At 40.3% G+C, this 17,686-nt stretch overlaps 2 protein-coding genes and 1 long non-coding RNA gene across 7 annotated transcripts in view; 2 read left to right on the forward strand and 1 right to left on the reverse strand.

Moving 5' to 3' along the window:
* Positions 1-9,656, forward strand: part of DSCC1 (DNA replication and sister chromatid cohesion 1) — a 14,644-nt gene extending 4,988 nt beyond the window's left edge. For both annotated transcript variants that reach the window (XM_072851975.1, XM_072851974.1), the window contains exons 4-9: positions 3,278-3,368; positions 4,714-4,852; positions 5,847-5,899; positions 7,675-7,829; positions 8,394-8,542; positions 9,337-9,656. In XM_072851975.1, the coding sequence (XP_072708076.1) occupies positions 3,278-3,368; positions 4,714-4,852; positions 5,847-5,899; positions 7,675-7,829; positions 8,394-8,542; positions 9,337-9,445 (696 nt within the window). In that variant the 3' untranslated portion in view covers positions 9,446-9,656. The remainder of the gene's footprint in view (positions 1-3,277; positions 3,369-4,713; positions 4,853-5,846; positions 5,900-7,674; positions 7,830-8,393; positions 8,543-9,336) is intronic.
* The window catches only part of LOC140647407 (uncharacterized), a 25,679-nt gene extending 13,594 nt beyond the window's left edge, over positions 1-12,085 (reverse strand). For both annotated transcript variants that reach the window (XR_012040758.1, XR_012040757.1), the window contains exon 1: positions 11,989-12,085. This is a non-coding gene — a long non-coding RNA (uncharacterized lncRNA). The remainder of the gene's footprint in view (positions 1-11,988) is intronic.
* A 118-nt stretch (positions 12,086-12,203) lies between these two features.
* Positions 12,204-17,686, forward strand: part of TAF2 (TATA-box binding protein associated factor 2) — a 64,176-nt gene continuing 58,693 nt past the window's right edge. The window contains exons 1-3 of one of the 3 annotated variants that reach the window (XM_072851977.1): positions 12,204-13,164; positions 14,678-14,732; positions 15,538-15,698. In XM_072851977.1, coding sequence (XP_072708078.1) covers positions 13,112-13,164; positions 14,678-14,732; positions 15,538-15,698 — 269 coding nt within the window. In that variant the 5' untranslated portion in view covers positions 12,204-13,111. The remainder of the gene's footprint in view (positions 13,165-14,677; positions 14,733-15,537; positions 15,699-17,686) is intronic. The other 2 variants (XM_072851978.1, XM_072851976.1) reach the window with 2 other exon arrangements.

Here is a 17,686-nt window from a genome sequence, read left to right on the forward strand (position 1 = left end):
GACAGTCTTCAGAACCTTTTTTAAATTCCTTGAGAGTTATATGACTACTAAGGTATAATGCAGCCTTTCCTCCTCCTTTGTGGCCATCATGTATGACATGTCACGTATGAGCTAAGTGTAAGGTCACAGGACACCCACATAAGTCACTTGCCAATCAGTAATTTATGATGACAAGGAGAAGCAGGGAGTTGCAGAGAATGACGAGGAGGATATATGGCAGAGAGTAAGACTGACAGTACAATAAGGGAAAACACAAATAAAATCCTGCCCTGCTGCCCTTTTATGTTTCCAGGAAATCCAAGTTAGGATCTTAATAGTAATGGAGAGACCTGGACTGTGCAGCATATGATCTCAGATAAAAGGCTTATAAAAATCCTGGAGTTTTGTTAGTTTGATTGGTTTTCCTTTTGACTTTAAAAAACAGAAATGGTTGCTCCGAAGTATTTTACATTGAGGCTTTGTTGAAGCTGATACTAACAAACCATCTGTGTGTGCTTGCATGTACAAACATAGATGTTACCTTTCTCCCCTGGAGAGAAATGCTGCCTCTCTCTGGATGATTACCAGTCTAATTTCTGATAAGTTTCAGAATCTTTCCCCCAGCATTGCCTTTTCCTCCTTTCATTTTTCCTACCTACTCTGGTTAGGCATAGAAGAACATAGCAGAAAAATAGGGGATAGCAGAGGGAAAAGGGCTTAAATTGTCCACAAATTACAAGCATTGACAAAGGCTAGCAACACAAAAAGATGTCATATGCAATAGTATTTACTGATAATATTAAATTAAATTCATAAAAACATGTCAATGTTTCCCCAAACATTAGTGCCTAGTTTGAGGACTGATCTCCATTTGTTTTGAAGGAGAATGTTTCATGTATCAGCTTACTGGAGAACAACTAGATAGATCCGATAAATGTAGATGAATCTTAGCTATGCCACTGGTGGAACTTTAATCTGAAAGCTCTCCATGGGAAAGCTCTCTTTGCTATGGGACTACTACTCACTGGAATTCAGAAAAATGTGTGTAGTAAAAATTTTTGCTGTGTTGTTTGCTTACACTTAATATTTATTGGGTGCTGGCAACAAATAAGCCATCTTTAATCTGTATGAAAACAAACTACTATGTTTTAGTGGATTACTGTCAACTTCTCATGGTTTTCAGTTGTTCGTACCGTATCATACACAGAGAACTACAGGAAAGGAATCATAAGGAACTATAGCACTATAAGGAATTACTGTAAGGAAGCCAGATGCATAGTGATGTGATTTAGCAAACTACAGGAAAACTTAGAAACAGGCTAGTACCCAGCTTGCTCAGGATGTACCAAATTAAAATCCTGGGTTTTACAGTGGGATGGCAAGGCATATTCAAATGATTGAATGCGTCTGAGTTAATGTATTTAATATGTTTCTTATCCTTACCTGGAAATTGCTGGTATGGACATGATGCAAGTCAACCCATTTCATTTTATGTTTGCAAATAAAAGCATCATAGCTGAGAGCAGCAATTTCTTTAAAAAGCTGTTGGAGTGCTAGCCCGGCCTCAGAAGGGGAGCACATGCCCAGGTCTCCTGTGCAGGGTCTTAATCCCAATGGCAGTATCTAACTCTCAAACACACTTGCATACTGATGTGGGGATATTTTTGCTCTCAATTGCTAGCAGTGTTTTTTAAAGTACTGTATAATATGGTCATCCCATGCTGAAATACTGATGCAAGTTCAGTGCTGCTTAGCCTGATGATGTTTCAACATACTAATAGGAATGGCATAGCAGGAAGAGGAGACCTTTCTGAATGTATTAAATGTTTTTTTTAACATGTGGATGTTTCAAACTGGGTGTTGTTCCATTTGTGTTCCCAAAGTCTAATAGTTCTCAGGTACTTAATCCAATTTTTTTCTTTTTTGATAGGAAATATTCTTATGCTATAATCAACAAAACTTTAATATTAGAGTTGATTAAAAAGGCTGTAAGGTGAATAAAGGAATTGATGAAACCCTGTTTCCTATGGATTTCAGTCTGGTGTTCCTTCCCTTTACTTCACTCCTCATGTGTTGTGGTTTAGCCCCAGTCGGCAATTAAGTACCACCCAGCCGCTCGCTCACCATCCCCTGCAGTGGGATGGGGGAGAGAATCGAAAGAGCAAAAGTAAGAAAACTCGTGGGTTGAGATAAAGACAGTTGAATAATTTGAAATAATAATAAAATTATAATGAGAAGGAAAACAACAAAGGAGAGAGAGAGAGGAACAAAACCCGGGGGGTGGGGGGGGAGGGGAGGAAGTGCTACAGCTGCTCACCACCGGCCAACCGATGCCCAGCCAGTCCCCGAGCAGCGATCGCTGCTCCCAGGCCAACTCTCCCAGTTACTATACCGAGCATGACGTCCTATGGTATGGAATAGCCCTTTGGTCCGTTTGGATCAACTGTCTTGGCTGTGTCCCCTCCCAGCTTCTTGTGCACCTGGCAGAGCATGGGAAGCTGTAAAGTCCTTGACTAGTGTAAACATTACTGAGCAACAACTAAAATATCAGGGTGTTGTCAATATTATTCTCATACTAAAATCCAAAACACAGCACTATACCAGCTACTAGGAAGAAAATTAACTCTATCCCAGCCAAAACCAGCACAGTATCATACCTTCTGTTCCTCCCATATCTCCTAAATCTTTACATCTACAGCACCCTCCCATCTCACCAAGTAACTGTTCTGCAAGGAGCTGTATGTACTGTGGCTGGGTCTGTGCTACGTGTCTGCTAATTGGTTAGCAGACACCAAAACACAACACATAACTGTTGGGGTCCTCCTGGAGGAGGCTTTCCCTCAGCGGAGGTACTACGTTGGAGTTCTGACTTCTATCCAAAAGTGATAAGTGATTTCTGTTTTGTCTTTTCTTTGAATCTCACTGATTAAAATAGGTGATTTAGGAAAGACAGAACACATTCACTTTTCATTCTTGCTATGATACTTCACTTACGATGCCTACTTGGGCTAGTTTGACATCCTGGGAATACAGGTATATTACTTATGCGTGGCACAAAGACTTCCCTGTAGTTAGACTGGTTTTTACATTGAATAACCCTTTGAGAAAATGTCAGGTACAGGAAAAGTTTCAGAGAGTGTGGTAAACCTTAGAAAATTCAGAGTCGGGGGGGAAAAAAACATCCATCTGCTAAGTCCTTCTTTCTTTCTATCTTATAATGCATTTAGCATGCTTGCTGAAGCAAAGGAGGAGTAAGTATAACCTGTTTTATTTCCTTCTTTTTTTCCTCTTGTTGCAGTATACAACAGAAGATTTGTTAAATCTGATTCAAGCAAGTGAAGAAGAAATACTGCACCAATTGCAGGTTATAGATGCCTGCAAAATTGAAGGTATTCGTCTCTAAAGAATATTATTGCCTATGAGGAAATAACCCTGCTTTTCTTCCCCAAAATATGTCTCCTTTTTCTAAGGCCCATTCCACATCCTCATCTTTCAAGGTGCAAATTACTTCAAAGTACTAAGATCTGCTTCCATATTTCCTATATCCTCTGCTGCTATGAAGCTGATCAAAAAGATAAAACTGAGCAGGCATCGACCAGTCTGGCTCTTTCCCAGGTAGTTCCTTCTTTGCTTCTACAAACACTGGTATCAGAGTTTCCCACCCACAGCATGAATATTTTTTGGCTGGTTGCCTTCTTTGTGGATGAGTGGATACTGCTTTCTGCAGTTCTAGAGGCAAAAATAGCTGATCCTTAGGTAACCCCAGCCCTTTCATAGTCCTTTCTTCCTCCCAGACTGGGTTTATCTCAGAAGTCTTCTTACCATGTGAGGTATATAGAGCAAGTACCTCACCTTGCGACAGCTCCTACTCATCTTATGCCTGGCCAAGGCCAAACCCTCACCTGGATGCCAGGTGACAGCGGTCCTAGAGTCATAGAATAATACAGGCCAGAACTGAACTATGGAGGTTATCAGATCCAAACCTCTGCTTTAGAACGGGGCCAACTTGGAGCTGGCTGCTCAGGGCCTTGGCTGGCCGAGCTCTGAGCATTTCCAAGGATGGAGATTGCACAACCTCTGTCCAGGCTATTCCAGTGTTGGACTATCCACAAGGGGAAAAAAATTCTCCTAATCACCAGCTGGGATCTCCCTTGTTGCAATTCGTGCTTGTTGCCTGCTGTCCCAGCACTGAGCACCACTGGGAAGACTTCTGCTCCATCTCCTCTATACTGTCCCATTAGGTAGGTGAGGACAATCTCATAAATTACTTTCCTTGTCATTTACAGCTGCACAGCACCGCTGTACCAGATCTGTGCTGGGTTTCTGTGAACTTAACGTCTGGGTTTCTGTGAACTTAAGGGGACCTGAACTGCCACTTTGCAGGGCCAGCGCAGCCAGTTCTGTTCATGCAGTTCTGTGCCTGAATTAATTATTAGTTTTTCCAGGTCTGATTCATCTTGGGATGGCATTTTTAGTGTCTTTGCATCTGTGGCAGTTAATCTACATAAACAGTTATGAATAATTGAGATAATTTTATTTCTTTCTCCTTTACATTTGCTCGTACTATTCTGTTCTTTTTCTCAATTTTAATCCTGAAAAGGACAGAATGCTGCCGCTGTATTTTGTAAAGGTGTGACCTAAATGTCCAGACTCCTGTAATGTATCTTCAGGGGAACAGCATTAAGGTGTTAATGTTTTCCTTCTAACACTGATTTGTGGTTTTCTATTTGGCAGGATATTGGAGAATTCTAGAATTTGACTATGAGATGAAACTCTTGAATCACGTGACTCAGCTAATAGACTCAGAGTCCTGGTCTTTAAGTAAGGTTCCTTTATGTACCTGCCTTGAGGAACTTGGATCTTTAGAGCCCAGGTAAGCAATTACTTTTAGTACTTAAAATTGTCTACAATCATTATTGACTATTACTAATTGCAATAATTATTAATTATTTATTAGAATTATAGTCTTGTAACTCTAGATTCCAGTTACCATGGTGTTAATGATATATTTTCTTTGGCTCTGAAATATACAAGGGCATTAGTAGTTTAGACAGACAGGTTAGTAAACTGATTTTAGTGTCTGTTGGTAATTCAATGGGGGTAATTCAATGGGGATTCAATAGTAGAAGCATTACTGCGGAATTGTAAATGATGGAAGTAGCATGTACTTAAGCCATAAATTGATGAACATCTTGAAATACTTGTTCTGAAGCTAGCCAAAAATGTTTAGTTTACCTCTTGCGTAATGTCTGGGATGGTGGTATATTTTCTGGTATAATACTGAATTCAGATCTTAAAGAGTTGAGTTTATTGCACTGCCATTTGGAGTTATGAAATAATTTAAGATTACCATTCAAACAAAGTCTTAAGTTTACAATATGTAGCATTTTCCATGTATTTGGCTTTTGGCTCAAAAAGAAATCTTTAGTATTAGTGTCTGCAGTTGGGTTGCAATTTTATGCCAGAGGTCTAGAAAAATGCCTGCTATTCAGTAAGGGATAATTAACTGCCAAATTTGTGACTTGAGTCACTTCTCATTGGAAAGAAGTGACATTGCAAGAGTCTCTTCTCCTTATTCTCCTTACGCCTTTTAGTCTTTGCTAGTTAAAACTAGAAAGTGGAAGAGACTTCTGGGGTTGACATGCTGAATTAACTTCCATCTGTCCTTTTTGTCCCCTTTTGTACTCTTTTAACTTACTTTTAAGTGTTTATCAATTTGTTCATTTCAGCCATGAAGACGTGTCCCATCCTCCATTCTCCTTGACTTTTTACTTTACCCGTTCCTTCATTTTCTTCTTGGTAACTGTTTCTGTAATGTCCTACTGAACAGTTTTAAACCTTGATTTCTGATTTCTTCTTTTTTTCAGAGAGATGATAGAACATATTCTTTTAAGCTATGGAAGGAAATACGTTGATGATGGTAAGTTTGGGAAAGCATGCATATTTTAATTTTGCATAAAGGAAATAGTTATTAATGAGTAAATGCAGATTTTGTGAGGCTGGCCCAAACAACTGAATTTGCTACAATGCCAGTAAAAGGAGGGAGGAGATGGTAAGCTAAAAATCAGTAAAATTGTTAAGAGAAAGTTTCACAGGAAAAAGGACTATTAAGCTGTACAAGACACTAGGGAAAAATCAGGAACTATCAGAGGTACCTGAAGTTATTTATGAGGTGTCTACAAGCCATAATTTTGTGACTGAAGACAGATTACTAGTAAAATTTATATGGAATCTCTCTTTAGATACCCTAGGAGGTCTCAGATGTTTAAGCAATTAATTGTGAATAGTCAATGGCATGTAGATCTCCCTCAATTCAGCTTGCCTGAAGTAGACATCTGCCTTTGGTCCCTTGAACTGCACCCCAAGATCCATTGATTGTGTTGATTTGTCCTGGTTTTGGCTGGGATAGAGTTAATTTTCTTCCTAGTAGCTGGTATAGTGCTGTGTTTTGGATTTTAGTATGAGAATAATGTTGATAACAAACTGATGTTTTAGTTGTTGTTCAGTAATGTTTACACTAGTCAAGGATTTTTCAGCTTCCCATGCTCTGCCAGGTACACAAGAAGCTGGGAGGGGGCACAGCCAAGACAGTTGATCCAAACTGGCCAAAGGGCTATTCCATACCATATGACGTCATGCTCAGTATATAAACTGGGGGGAGTTGGCAGTGGGGTCACGATCGCTGCTCGGGGACTAGCTGGGCATTGGTTGGCGGGTGGTGAGCAGTTGTATCAATTGCTTTTTCCCGGGTTTTGTTCCTCTCTCTCTCTCCTTTGTTGTTTTCCTTCTCATTACAATTTTATTATTTTGTTGTTGTTGTTGTTCCAATTATTAAACTGTTCTTATCTCAACCCACGAGTTTTCTTACTTTTGCTCTTCCAATTCTCTCTCCCATCCCACTGCGGGGGACGGTGAGCGAGTGGCTGGGTGGTACTTAATTGCTGACTGGGGCTAAACCACAACATGATTAAATCTCCATTGCCTATCTCAGATACAGATATAGTATTTCAGTGCCTTAATCTCAATCTGAATTCTTCCCCACAGTTGCTTTCATCTCACTTTTGGCTGAAGTAGGAGTTGCACTTAACCTTAAAGGACATAGGAAAGTAGTCGGAGTGACACAGATTGTCATCTTAATATATTTGGGCAGGTTGCACAAGGAACAAGTTTGAATTGCAGGAAGTCCAGAGGACAGAAAAAGTGGAAGGAAATGTTTATACTTCACGTTGTTCAGAGAATTTTAGCCAAGTCAGTGTGAAAGAAAATAAATTCTCATTATTCCCTTCATCATCTGCTACTATAATGATGATTAAGTGAAAGTTTTGTTTAATTGTTCAACCACAGGCAGCAAACACTTTCATACAAGCCATTCAGAAATAGGAATGAAAGCTGTAGGAGAAACATTGTGACTGTGAAAGGGGAAAAGATGGGAGGCAAATACATTTATTGATGTGAATTAATACTATAGCTCGGACAGTGCTGCACAGACATAATATTCTGCTTAATTTGTTCTTGAGAATGTGAAGATACCATCATTTATCCAAAGTAAAACCAAGTCAGGTTACTCCCTGAGGAAAAGAAGAAACAGGATGCTTGGTTTGTAGAAGACTGTAGAACAGAATGGAAATACGAGGCTTTTCTCTGTTCTTTTATCAAAAAGCAAGAACCCAAGATAACCTGTTTGTTTCTCTGCAGGGGAGGTTTACTTTGAAATGCATGAAGATAAAATATGCAGAGCTATAGCACAAATGCTTTTGCAGAATGCAGTTAAATTCAATCTATCGGAGTTTCAAGAAGTCTGGCAACAAAGTGTCCCTGAAGGGATGACAACAAGGCTTGATCAGCTTAAGGTAAAAACATGAAGAAGTATGGATTCTTTCATGAGTAGGCTGTTAACTGATTTGTGTCGTGTAGATTTTATCGAATAATGGGGATTGGTTGTGTTGTTTCTGTCAGCTTTTGAGTTAAAGTATATCTTACGACATCCTCTATGAGCATCAGCAGTCTGGAATCGTGACAGTTCAGGTTTCTGTAAGTCTGGCATGTTCCACGTTTGAAGAAAAGTTGCAGCTGTACAGTTAATACTTGTAACTAGAACAGAAGCTGAAGCTATTGTTGAGCAGACTGTAGTGACAGCCAGTCGAGCAGCAAGCACTATGGAAATCCTTTTGCCCAAAGGAGGCAGAGAGATGTTGGGACTTAATGGATTTCCCCCTCCCTTCTTGTCATAAAGGAAATGATAAATACTCCTCTAAAACAGCGCCTTTATGATACTTTTCCAGTTTGTCTCTAGTAGTGCAGTTTTAGAAGGCTTTGGAGGTGCAAAGGGCAACTTGTATGGATTATTGCCAGAAAGAAGGAAGTGTAATCATTTTGTCTTTACTTAACATTTTCTCCCTGATGCTGATCTACAGGGCTTGGCTCTTGTGGATAAAAGCTCAAGACCAGAGACCATCTTTCTGCTAAAAGTAGAAGACTTACCTGAAGACAATCAGGAAAGATTCAACAGCTTATTCAGTGTACGGGAAAAGTGGACAGAAGTGGATATTACCCCTTATATACAGTAAGGATCTATTTCTTTTTATTAAAATATCATTAGTGTTATATTCTTCCCTTTTTGCATAGCTGACTTCTTATCCGCTATGATTGATTAAATGAATATGAATTCTATATGAATAGAATCCCCACCCCCGGGAACTGTAGCTATATTCATTGGATTTAAACTCGTGTAAAAAGCTGATCCTACTGAATTTAAATGGGCGATTAACTCTGTCTTATTTGACTGAGGCAGACTTAACTCAAAGGATAAACCTCCTGACATTTATAGTCAGTCTCCATATGTACAACACAAGAACTATAGAGCAATGGTGCTTCCTATACTGCGTCCTTGGTTCTTTTGGTGATTAACACTCACACTACAGTGCTATCTGGAAGGCCCAGCCAGGACAGGTGTGAGCAGATATAGATGGTAACCCAGAAGTAACTGCATCAAAGCTTTATGAGTGGCTCTAAATTTACTGTAATATAATTAAGTAGTTCAAAGCTAACTCTTTTGCTAGATTGAAAACCCTTTAGAGAACATTAAAAATAAAAACCACCACCACCACCACCGCCCCCCCCCCCCTCAACCCAAGATCCTTGTTTTGGAAGTAAATGATGTAGTTTTGCCTGTTGCTTAAGTGTCAATCCAAGTTCTAAACTTTAGGTAATTTAAAGCGTTATGTGACAGTTACAGTCATATTTTTGTTCTCCCAGTACACTAATCCAGTTTAACGCTATATTTACAAGTATTTCATGGATTCATTTTGTATGAGAGTATCTCTAATGCCAATGTCATCTGCTTTATTTGCTCTATAGAGACCTATGTGCAGAGAAGCAGACAGTTGGTGCTCTTCTGACAAAATACGCCCGCTCCTCAATGCAGAATGGTGTTAAAGTTTATAATTCTAGAAGACCCATCTCATAACAAGTATTGTTTTAAGAACTGAGAATACTGAATGGAGTAACAGTGAATGTTGCTTGTTGCTGCCTTCAGGGGAACGGAGTTGTCACCCAATATTATACAGTGTTCTTGAGTATAAGCAGCTAAGCTTCTTGAACGAGTTCTGTTTTCTGCTCAGCTAAGTACAATGTGATGGCACTTGCCTCTTCTAAGAAACTATAGTGTCAGCAGCCTGCGCCCATCGTCCTTCCTTTGTGCCCGTCATCCTTCTTTTGCGCCTGTCGTCATCTTTTTCCTTTGTGTCTGTAGTTACGCCAGGAGTCAAGCTACTTTTTGAATACCCTTTAGCTGTCTATCCATAAACTGAAGTCTGACATGAAAAATTAAAACCTCCTTGATAATAATTGAGTCAATTTAATTGATTTTAACAGTGAAATGGAATGCTCGGTCTTTTGCCCATTAGCGAGCATTCTTAAAGATTAGGATTTCGTTGCAGTGTTAATGTTTTGAGTACTGCAGACCTTGACAAGCTCAGGAACAAATTATTCCTGACTGGGACTACACTAGTCTTAATTTTGGAAGGTGGTTCTTTTTGTGGTCATGTCTGCATAACATTGGCACAAGCTCTTGCCACTAACACTTGGCAGAATTGTCTTTTAAATATTACAAAAAACCCAAGTGCAATCAGGTGTGAAGATATGAGAGAATAGTTGGGCATTGTGTTATGAACTTCCTATAAATGGCCATTAGAATGTCACGGATGTAAAATTAATGTTTTACAGAAGACTACCTTTGCTTTTTAAAGAGAGCTTATAAAACTTTGTAATACAATTATTTTTTTAAAAACTTTGTTATGGCAAATAACTGCACATAGAAATTGTGTCTTGAAAACTTAGGGTGGAATATTACGTTGTGTAGAGCAATGAAACAGGATTTTTTTTATGATATTGTCATAAAGTGGAGTGCCTGAAATTGAAATTTTGTAATCATTAAAAAGGATTGTTTGCATGTCAGTGAACCAAAGTTTAATATTAGACAGTTTTCAGATTATTTTTTTTAACTTGACAATTGTAGGGTTTTTATACAAAAAGCATTTGCTGCATCAAACTCAGATGTAAGGCATGAAGAACTTCGGAATTGCTAGCATGCCACATGTAGGGTTAGCGGGGAGATGAAAGAAACTATAAGTCAAACGTAACTCTAAAGACGGATGTGTGCATCCTTGGAATTTTGTTATAGCGAAAAAGCTGAATCAAAACTACTTCCTGAGCTCTGCTTATTCTTGCCCACTGATACAAGATCAATTCCCTGTGCTCCACGTTTCTGAAGGGTGCAAGTGTGGTGTTTGACCCAGGTGGGTAGAGACTCAGCTGGCTTCTAATGGCTCTGCCGGGAAGAGCTGCCTTGTGCGCTGTCTGGTTTCCACAGCTGTGGTCCTTTTAATAGCACCAGAAGGTTCCCTCTCAGAGAGATTGAGGGTAACATGAATATGAAAGCCTTGGAAATCACTTCCATTGCGTCATGTAAGGTTCCTTAGTTGAAATACACAAGACAATTAATAGTCTCGTAGGCTGTGATACAACAGTGTATATTTACATGGGGTTTTGCTTATGAAACAAGTTAAGAATTTAAGTATTACATGAATAGAACTGTATCATAATACCAAGGTAATGATTCAGGTTTATCTAAATTATTTTGGCATGTGTAATCATTATACATGTTCACAGTACTCCTCATTTGTTTTGTCAGGCATTCAAAATAAGATGATGCTTTCTAAATTTCAGGAACTGCTGATGCTGAAAGGGCTAACTCCATTAGCTGCTTTGATGCAAGCATTTATTTTAATGTAAAATAGATGAATCAAAACTTGCTTATAATAGAACACATCTAGGTTAGAAAGAAACTTCATATTGGGTCCTCCTGATACTGTAACTAAAGACACCCCACAGCACACTTGGGGTGGGAGGGAACAGGTCATTGGACCCAACCCCATTTTGTAGCTCTGTGCCATGTTTCCAGCACCATTGTTATTGTCTTAAATCCTTTTTTGATTCAAAAGTGAAGGCTGATGTGTTTTAGTATCTTCCTGTGAGTCTGTGTGGGGTGTGCCCTCGAGTATGGCCCCTAGGTAAGTTCAGGTATACTTAGTTTGTGCATTCCAGTAGATGTGTTTTGTCAGTCACTGGAGCTTCACTAGTGCAGACACGGGTAGCGAGAGATTCATGCATGTGTCAGCCATCAGCAGCGGGCACAGCCGCAGAGCTGACCTGAAGGCCTCCGGTAGGTTTAGCAGCAGCAGCTGGGCACGTCACCGTCCCCTCTGCAGCACCTTAACAGCCCCACGCTGACTCTAGCTCGCTGCCTGCTGAGTAACAGCCGCCATCATGGTGGCAGCCTGCTCTGCTGTGTGAGGCGGGAGCTGCAGTCTGCGCGGGGGCTGCTGTTCCCCTGCCCAAGGGCAGCCCCCACCACCAGGGAAGATGACGGCTGAGGGCACTCCTGCACTTGAAGTAAATCCTAGACTGTAAATCAGAACCGAACAGTTATTTTATGCGCCTGAGCCTTACCCGAGGTCTCTAGATCGCGCTGCAAGCGGAGAAGAGGCTCCCCGCGCACACAGGGGCAGACGGGCCGGTCGAAGGCCACCGCCGCCCTGAGGCCCCGCCCTGCGGAAGGCGTGCGCATGCGCGACTTAGCGACCTGCCTGCCTGCTCCGGCACTGGAGGCCCGCGGAGCACATGCGCACGAGAACATGACCCGGCCCCGAATACGTCTCTTGGGTTAATTTTTGGGATTTCTTTTCTTCTTTTTTTTTTTTTGCCTACGGCTGCCTCTGACATTGGTACACCGCCCTTCTGAAAAACGGCATTCCGAGAGACTTTCCACCCTTAAAGAGATAAAGCCCCGTTAAATGAGCTGTGACCTTTCAACCGCCAGGGGTCAAGGGTTACTAACAAAATGGCGGCCGCAGCTGAGGGGGAGAGCGTTGGCGGGGCCCGGCGGGCACGCTGCTGAGGGGGAGCCTCGCGCGGCCTGGAGAGCCCGCGCCGTGCCGGTGGGCCGCCCCTGCCCTCCATGCCGGCCGGCCCCAGCCCACTGCCCCGGAGGAGAACGAGCCGCGGGAGCCCCCGGCCCAGCCGCCGCCCGGAGCAGCGCCCGCAGCGACGATAAGGTCGGGCCGCGGGGGGCTCTGCGGTGCCGCCTGCGTTCCCCCCTCCCCGCTCGCACGCCCCCCGGCACCGTCTGTCTCGCCTGGCAGCGGAGGGTGCTGCCCCGGCCGGCTGTCCCAGGAGCGGGGACCCCTCGGCCCTGCCTGCCCAGCTGCCCCGGCCGCGGCCTTCCTGATTCAGTAGCTCCCACCTCCACTGCCCATTGAGCCGGTTGATTTACGTGGCCTCTGCGGAAAGGAAGCACGCAGCGCCTCAGAACTGGTATCGTACCCCCAGTGGAGAGAGGGGTTGTGTGCTGCACTCATAAAGGGTTATGTAGAAAGACTGAAGGTTGTTTGTGTTCTAAGTATGGTGCTTATTCGAGCCGAAGATGCATGACTGTTGGGAATCACAGATCCACTGGGGAGATGAGTGACCAAATACGACCTGATACAGGGAAAAATCGAAGGACTCATCAGGCAAGGATGATGTTGATGCCAGTCTGACGGTCAGCAGTGTGTGTTTAGTGCTGCTGTTCAGGATGAATAGGAAGAAAGGAGACAAAGGATTTGAGAGCCCAAGACCATATAAATTATAAGTATCCATTTTTTTTAAAGTTGCTATACTTGAGACCAATGCACGTTTGAAACAGACCACAGGCTGATTACTAATTATTTACCTGAGAAGGTTGGAACTATTGCTTATGGTGTAGCTTGCACTTGGAAAATGTGTGTTGTAGGTGTATGTTTTATTGTGTTAATGGACTGACTCATGGACAGTGAGTCTGTCAACTATGCAGTCTCATTTTACAAAGATACTTACACTGTGCTCTTCAAACCTTGGAGATCTCTCCACACAATACCAGCACTACAGACCAGGCTACCATGCTTCATTCTTACTGCTGTGTCAAACCCTTTTGACTTAAGGTCTTTTTTATATATTAAAAAAATGCTTGCATTTGCGGCAAGCAGCTTTGTTAAGCAAATTGTCATTCTTACACATTCATTATTTTGGTTGTAACCAAGCTGTAAAGCAGGGATTTCAGTGGATCTTTACATATTTCTATTTATACGTCCTTGATTTCTTGATAAATGTGTAACACAAATGGATTTCTAAGTAGAATCACTCTTGTTCTCATATACATCTTAATGTCTAGGTAATGTTTGAATCCATCATTGGATACTCGATGTTATCATTCTCTTCTAGGAATTTTTACTGAACTTGCTTGACTGAAGCAAAGTCACTTTTTAATGCACAGGGTACATGAGTATGTGCATATAATGTGTGATGTGGCATAAAAGTTGAATTATTACAAGGCTGCATCTTGAGTCGTGAATAGCACTACTGTGAAGGGTGGTGAAGATGCCACCTACTACAGAAAAAATTTAGAAATAACTTCTGAAGTTTTAAAAAAGTTGGAATTACTATTTTTTTTCCCATTTTTTAAATCATGGTTTTATTTACCAGGAGCTCTAATACATCATTCAAAATTTAAGCAAATGCATTTGACTTGTTTAAAATACATATCTTGATTGATATATAACCATTATTTAAAATAATAAATTCTTATGACATACCAATTGTAAAAGCACATACTATGTCTTTTTTCATGTACAATACCTGCTTACAGAAATTATATATGAGCGTCAGCTCACCAGGTACATTTTCCACAGGTCTCTGACTGCAAATATTACAGCTGCATGCTGTTTCTAATAGTGCACATCACTAGAGTGTTAGAACTGGATTCTATGCCATTAGTAATACTATATTTTTATATACTGTTACGTGATGTTCAAAGCGATGTTGTTATCTTTCTGTGTTACTAGTAATATTCGTACTGGTATGATACTATACTTTGATTTTATTGGAACTTTTCCGATCTTGTGTGCAACTTCTGTTCATTATTTGTTTTGGACCATGTAAGAGGTTTAGACCGTCATGAATTCTCCTTATATAAATATGTGCTCTATGCAGTATTTATCTATATGTACATACATCCTGTATGACCTCTCTGTTTTTTTTTAAACTGGGTTAGAAGATTATTTTAAATGCTGGCATTTGTGCAAAACCTTACTTATTTAAAATTTTTTTTTTTTTTTTCCAGCACAACTCACCAGGTAGTGTGTATCAACAACATAAATTTTCAGAGAAAGTCTGTTGTAGTAAGTATTTTTTAATAAAATGTGAAAGTAGAAATTAAAAGTCTGGGTTTTCTTCATGCTTTTAGAGGAAACGGCGACACACAAGCTAGTTATGTTCTTCAGCATCTTTATATTTTATACTTTCTAATCTGATGCCTCTCATAAATCTGTCATTCCTTGAGAAGTGTCAAGTAAAATACCTTCTAATTGTGAACACTTTAATTTCTGTAAGGAAAAGCTTTCTAAAAGAAAGTCACTGCATGCTAAACAATATTACAAAGCAATTTGCAATTCAAAATTGACCTTCAACACAGTGTTAGCTAATGTTATGGAGGGTTATAGAGTTTTCTAGCTTATATGTGAGTTCACTGGGGCTTTGAAGAGACTTTCACGATTTCAGGCCTGAAGTCATTGAGGCTTTTTGTGAATTTAGATACCTGCTGAAATGGATTCTGCTTAGGTTTTAAAAATCATTGTCTCAAGCTCAAATACCAAAACCTAAAACATAGTGATGGGAGCACCTTGAAATCTAGTTGATAGAGGCAGATCATTTCCAGTAAAACAAGCATGATTGTCAGTAATTTTGAAGTTTTTTGGTTTGTTTCGTTTTATTTCACAGCTGGGAGGATTCACCTGTTAAATGATATGAAAGAAAATGTATTCTAGACATCTAAAAGGGCAAACTGATTTCCTTTTTAAATAAAAAAATAACATTTTTTTACCTATGATTTTCCTTTGAAAAGCATTAATAAGAATTTTCTTTATATATCTCTACTTTGTGGATTGGTAAAGATTTTACAGAAGGTTTTGATTTGTGTTTTTATAGGGTTATGTGGAACTGACAATATTTCCCACAGTCGCAAACCTGAATAGAATCAAACTGAACAGTAAACAGTGCCGGATTTACAGAGTAAGAGTCAACGATTTAGAAGCAGCTTTCATCTATAATGATCCAACGCTGGAGGTTTGTCACCATGAGTCAAAGCAGTAAGTGATGTATTTAAAACTCTGCAGATGTAGTGTCTTCTGTTGCAGTTAAGCATGACCTATTTTATTGTACTGGCAAGTTTTACCTGGTGATTTCCTAATGGTAACATAAGTTCCAGACAGAAACAGTTAACTTTTGATATGGTGACTTAATTTTGGAGCAGTATTTTGGCAATAATTTTGATTCATGCTATTCTTTGGAATTTCTTTTACTAACATTTCTTTGTATTGTTTTATAAAAGTATCAGAAGCTTTTTAAAAAGTACTTTATGGGGAAGAAAGTGGTGGATGCCAGTAGTGTTCTCAGTGCTTTAGGAAAATGTCCTTCTCGCGTGTTTTTTTCCCCAGTAAGAATATATCTTTGGCTAAAACATTTTATCTTTGTTGGACTTCAGGTTTATCTATGCCCAACTTTTATGCTCATTTATTTAAAGAAAATTTGGTTACGTTATTCTGGCAATAGCATTTTGTTTATGTTCTTGTAGAGAACATTTTACAGTGGTGCAGCTACATTTGTATGGGAGTTCCACGTTAGAGGATTGCCCTTAGTTTTGGTTTTTGTGGGTGTTTTTGTGGTTTCTTTTTTGTTTGTTTTTTTACTCCAGCATAGTTGGTTAGATCAGTTTGGTTGCATCAGTATAATATTATGTAGACCAAAACTGTTATGTTCTGATAATTTGTCCTGCAAAAATTGTCCTGATCTTTATGATGTATTGTTGTGGTTTAGCCCCAGCTGGCAACTAAGCACCATGCAGCTGCTCGCTCACTCCCCCCGCCACCGCGGTGGGATGGGGAAGAGAATCGGAAGAGTAAAAGTGAGAACGCTCGTGGGTTGAGATAAGGACAGTTTAATAGGGAAAGCAAAAGCCACGTGCGTGAGCAAAGCGAAGCAAGGAATTCATTCACTCCTTCCCATGGGCAGGCAGGTGTTCACCCATCTCCAGGAAAGCAGGGCTCCCTCACGTGTAATGGTTACTTGGGAAGACAAACACCATCACTCCGAATGTCTCCCCCTTCCTTCTGCTTCCCCAGCTTTATATACTGAGCATGACGTCATATGGTATGGAATAGCCCTTTGGTCAGTTTGGATCAACAATCCTGGCTGTGTCCCCTCCCAGCTTCTTGTGCACCTGGCAGAGCATGGGGAGCTGAAAAAAGTCCTTGACCAGTGTAGATACCTCTTAGCAACAGCCAAAACATCAGCGTGTTATCAATATTATTCTCATACTAAAACCCAAAACACAGCACTACACCAGCCACTAGGAAGGAAATCAACTCTATCCCAGCCAAAACCAGGACATGTATAATGTCAGATTGAATGATCATTTTTGTTCCTTCCTGGTTTTAAACCTAAGAATGTTCATATGGTATCAAAGTTCTTGGGAGTATTTCCCATTTTCCTATTATGATTTTGTAAGATTTGTTTCTGATTTTATTAAATATGTCTAGATAGCCTTATATATAATCAGCTTATTACTTTGAAACAAATAATAGGAATAAGGCAAATCATGTGACTGTATCAGGTTAACTATTGGACTACTAAATTAAGATGCTTATTACTGTCCTTCAGCTGTCTGTTTTGTCCCCTTGGACAGTGATTGCTCTGAGAGATTTGCTAGCTGAAAAGATGGAGAGGGCTTAGTAAGTAGCTTCAGAGGTGATATCACCTTGATTAACTCATACAGCTGATGAAGGCAGATAGGAACTAGCTAGACTTATTCTGAAGCAACAGAGACTTCATACAGTCCTGCTAGTTAGATTTATGAGAATAGTGGCATTCCCAAATGATGTAGCTAGATCTATAAGAGGTTGTCTACCCATTGCCTTAATGACTAGAGCCTCTGAGGTGTTTCTTAGCCCATCTCAGTTTTCAGGTTAAACCTTACAACTTCTCTGACTATTTTCTGAAAACTAGAGTATTAAAGAGAACTTCCATTGTTCAGTTACTGAGGTTCAAGTGCTACTTTTTATCCTAAGTTACGCATCAT

This window comes from Ciconia boyciana, chromosome 2 (assembly GCF_034638445.1).
Source record: "Ciconia boyciana chromosome 2, ASM3463844v1, whole genome shotgun sequence".
NCBI classification, from domain to species: Eukaryota; Metazoa; Chordata; class Aves; order Ciconiiformes; family Ciconiidae; genus Ciconia; species Ciconia boyciana.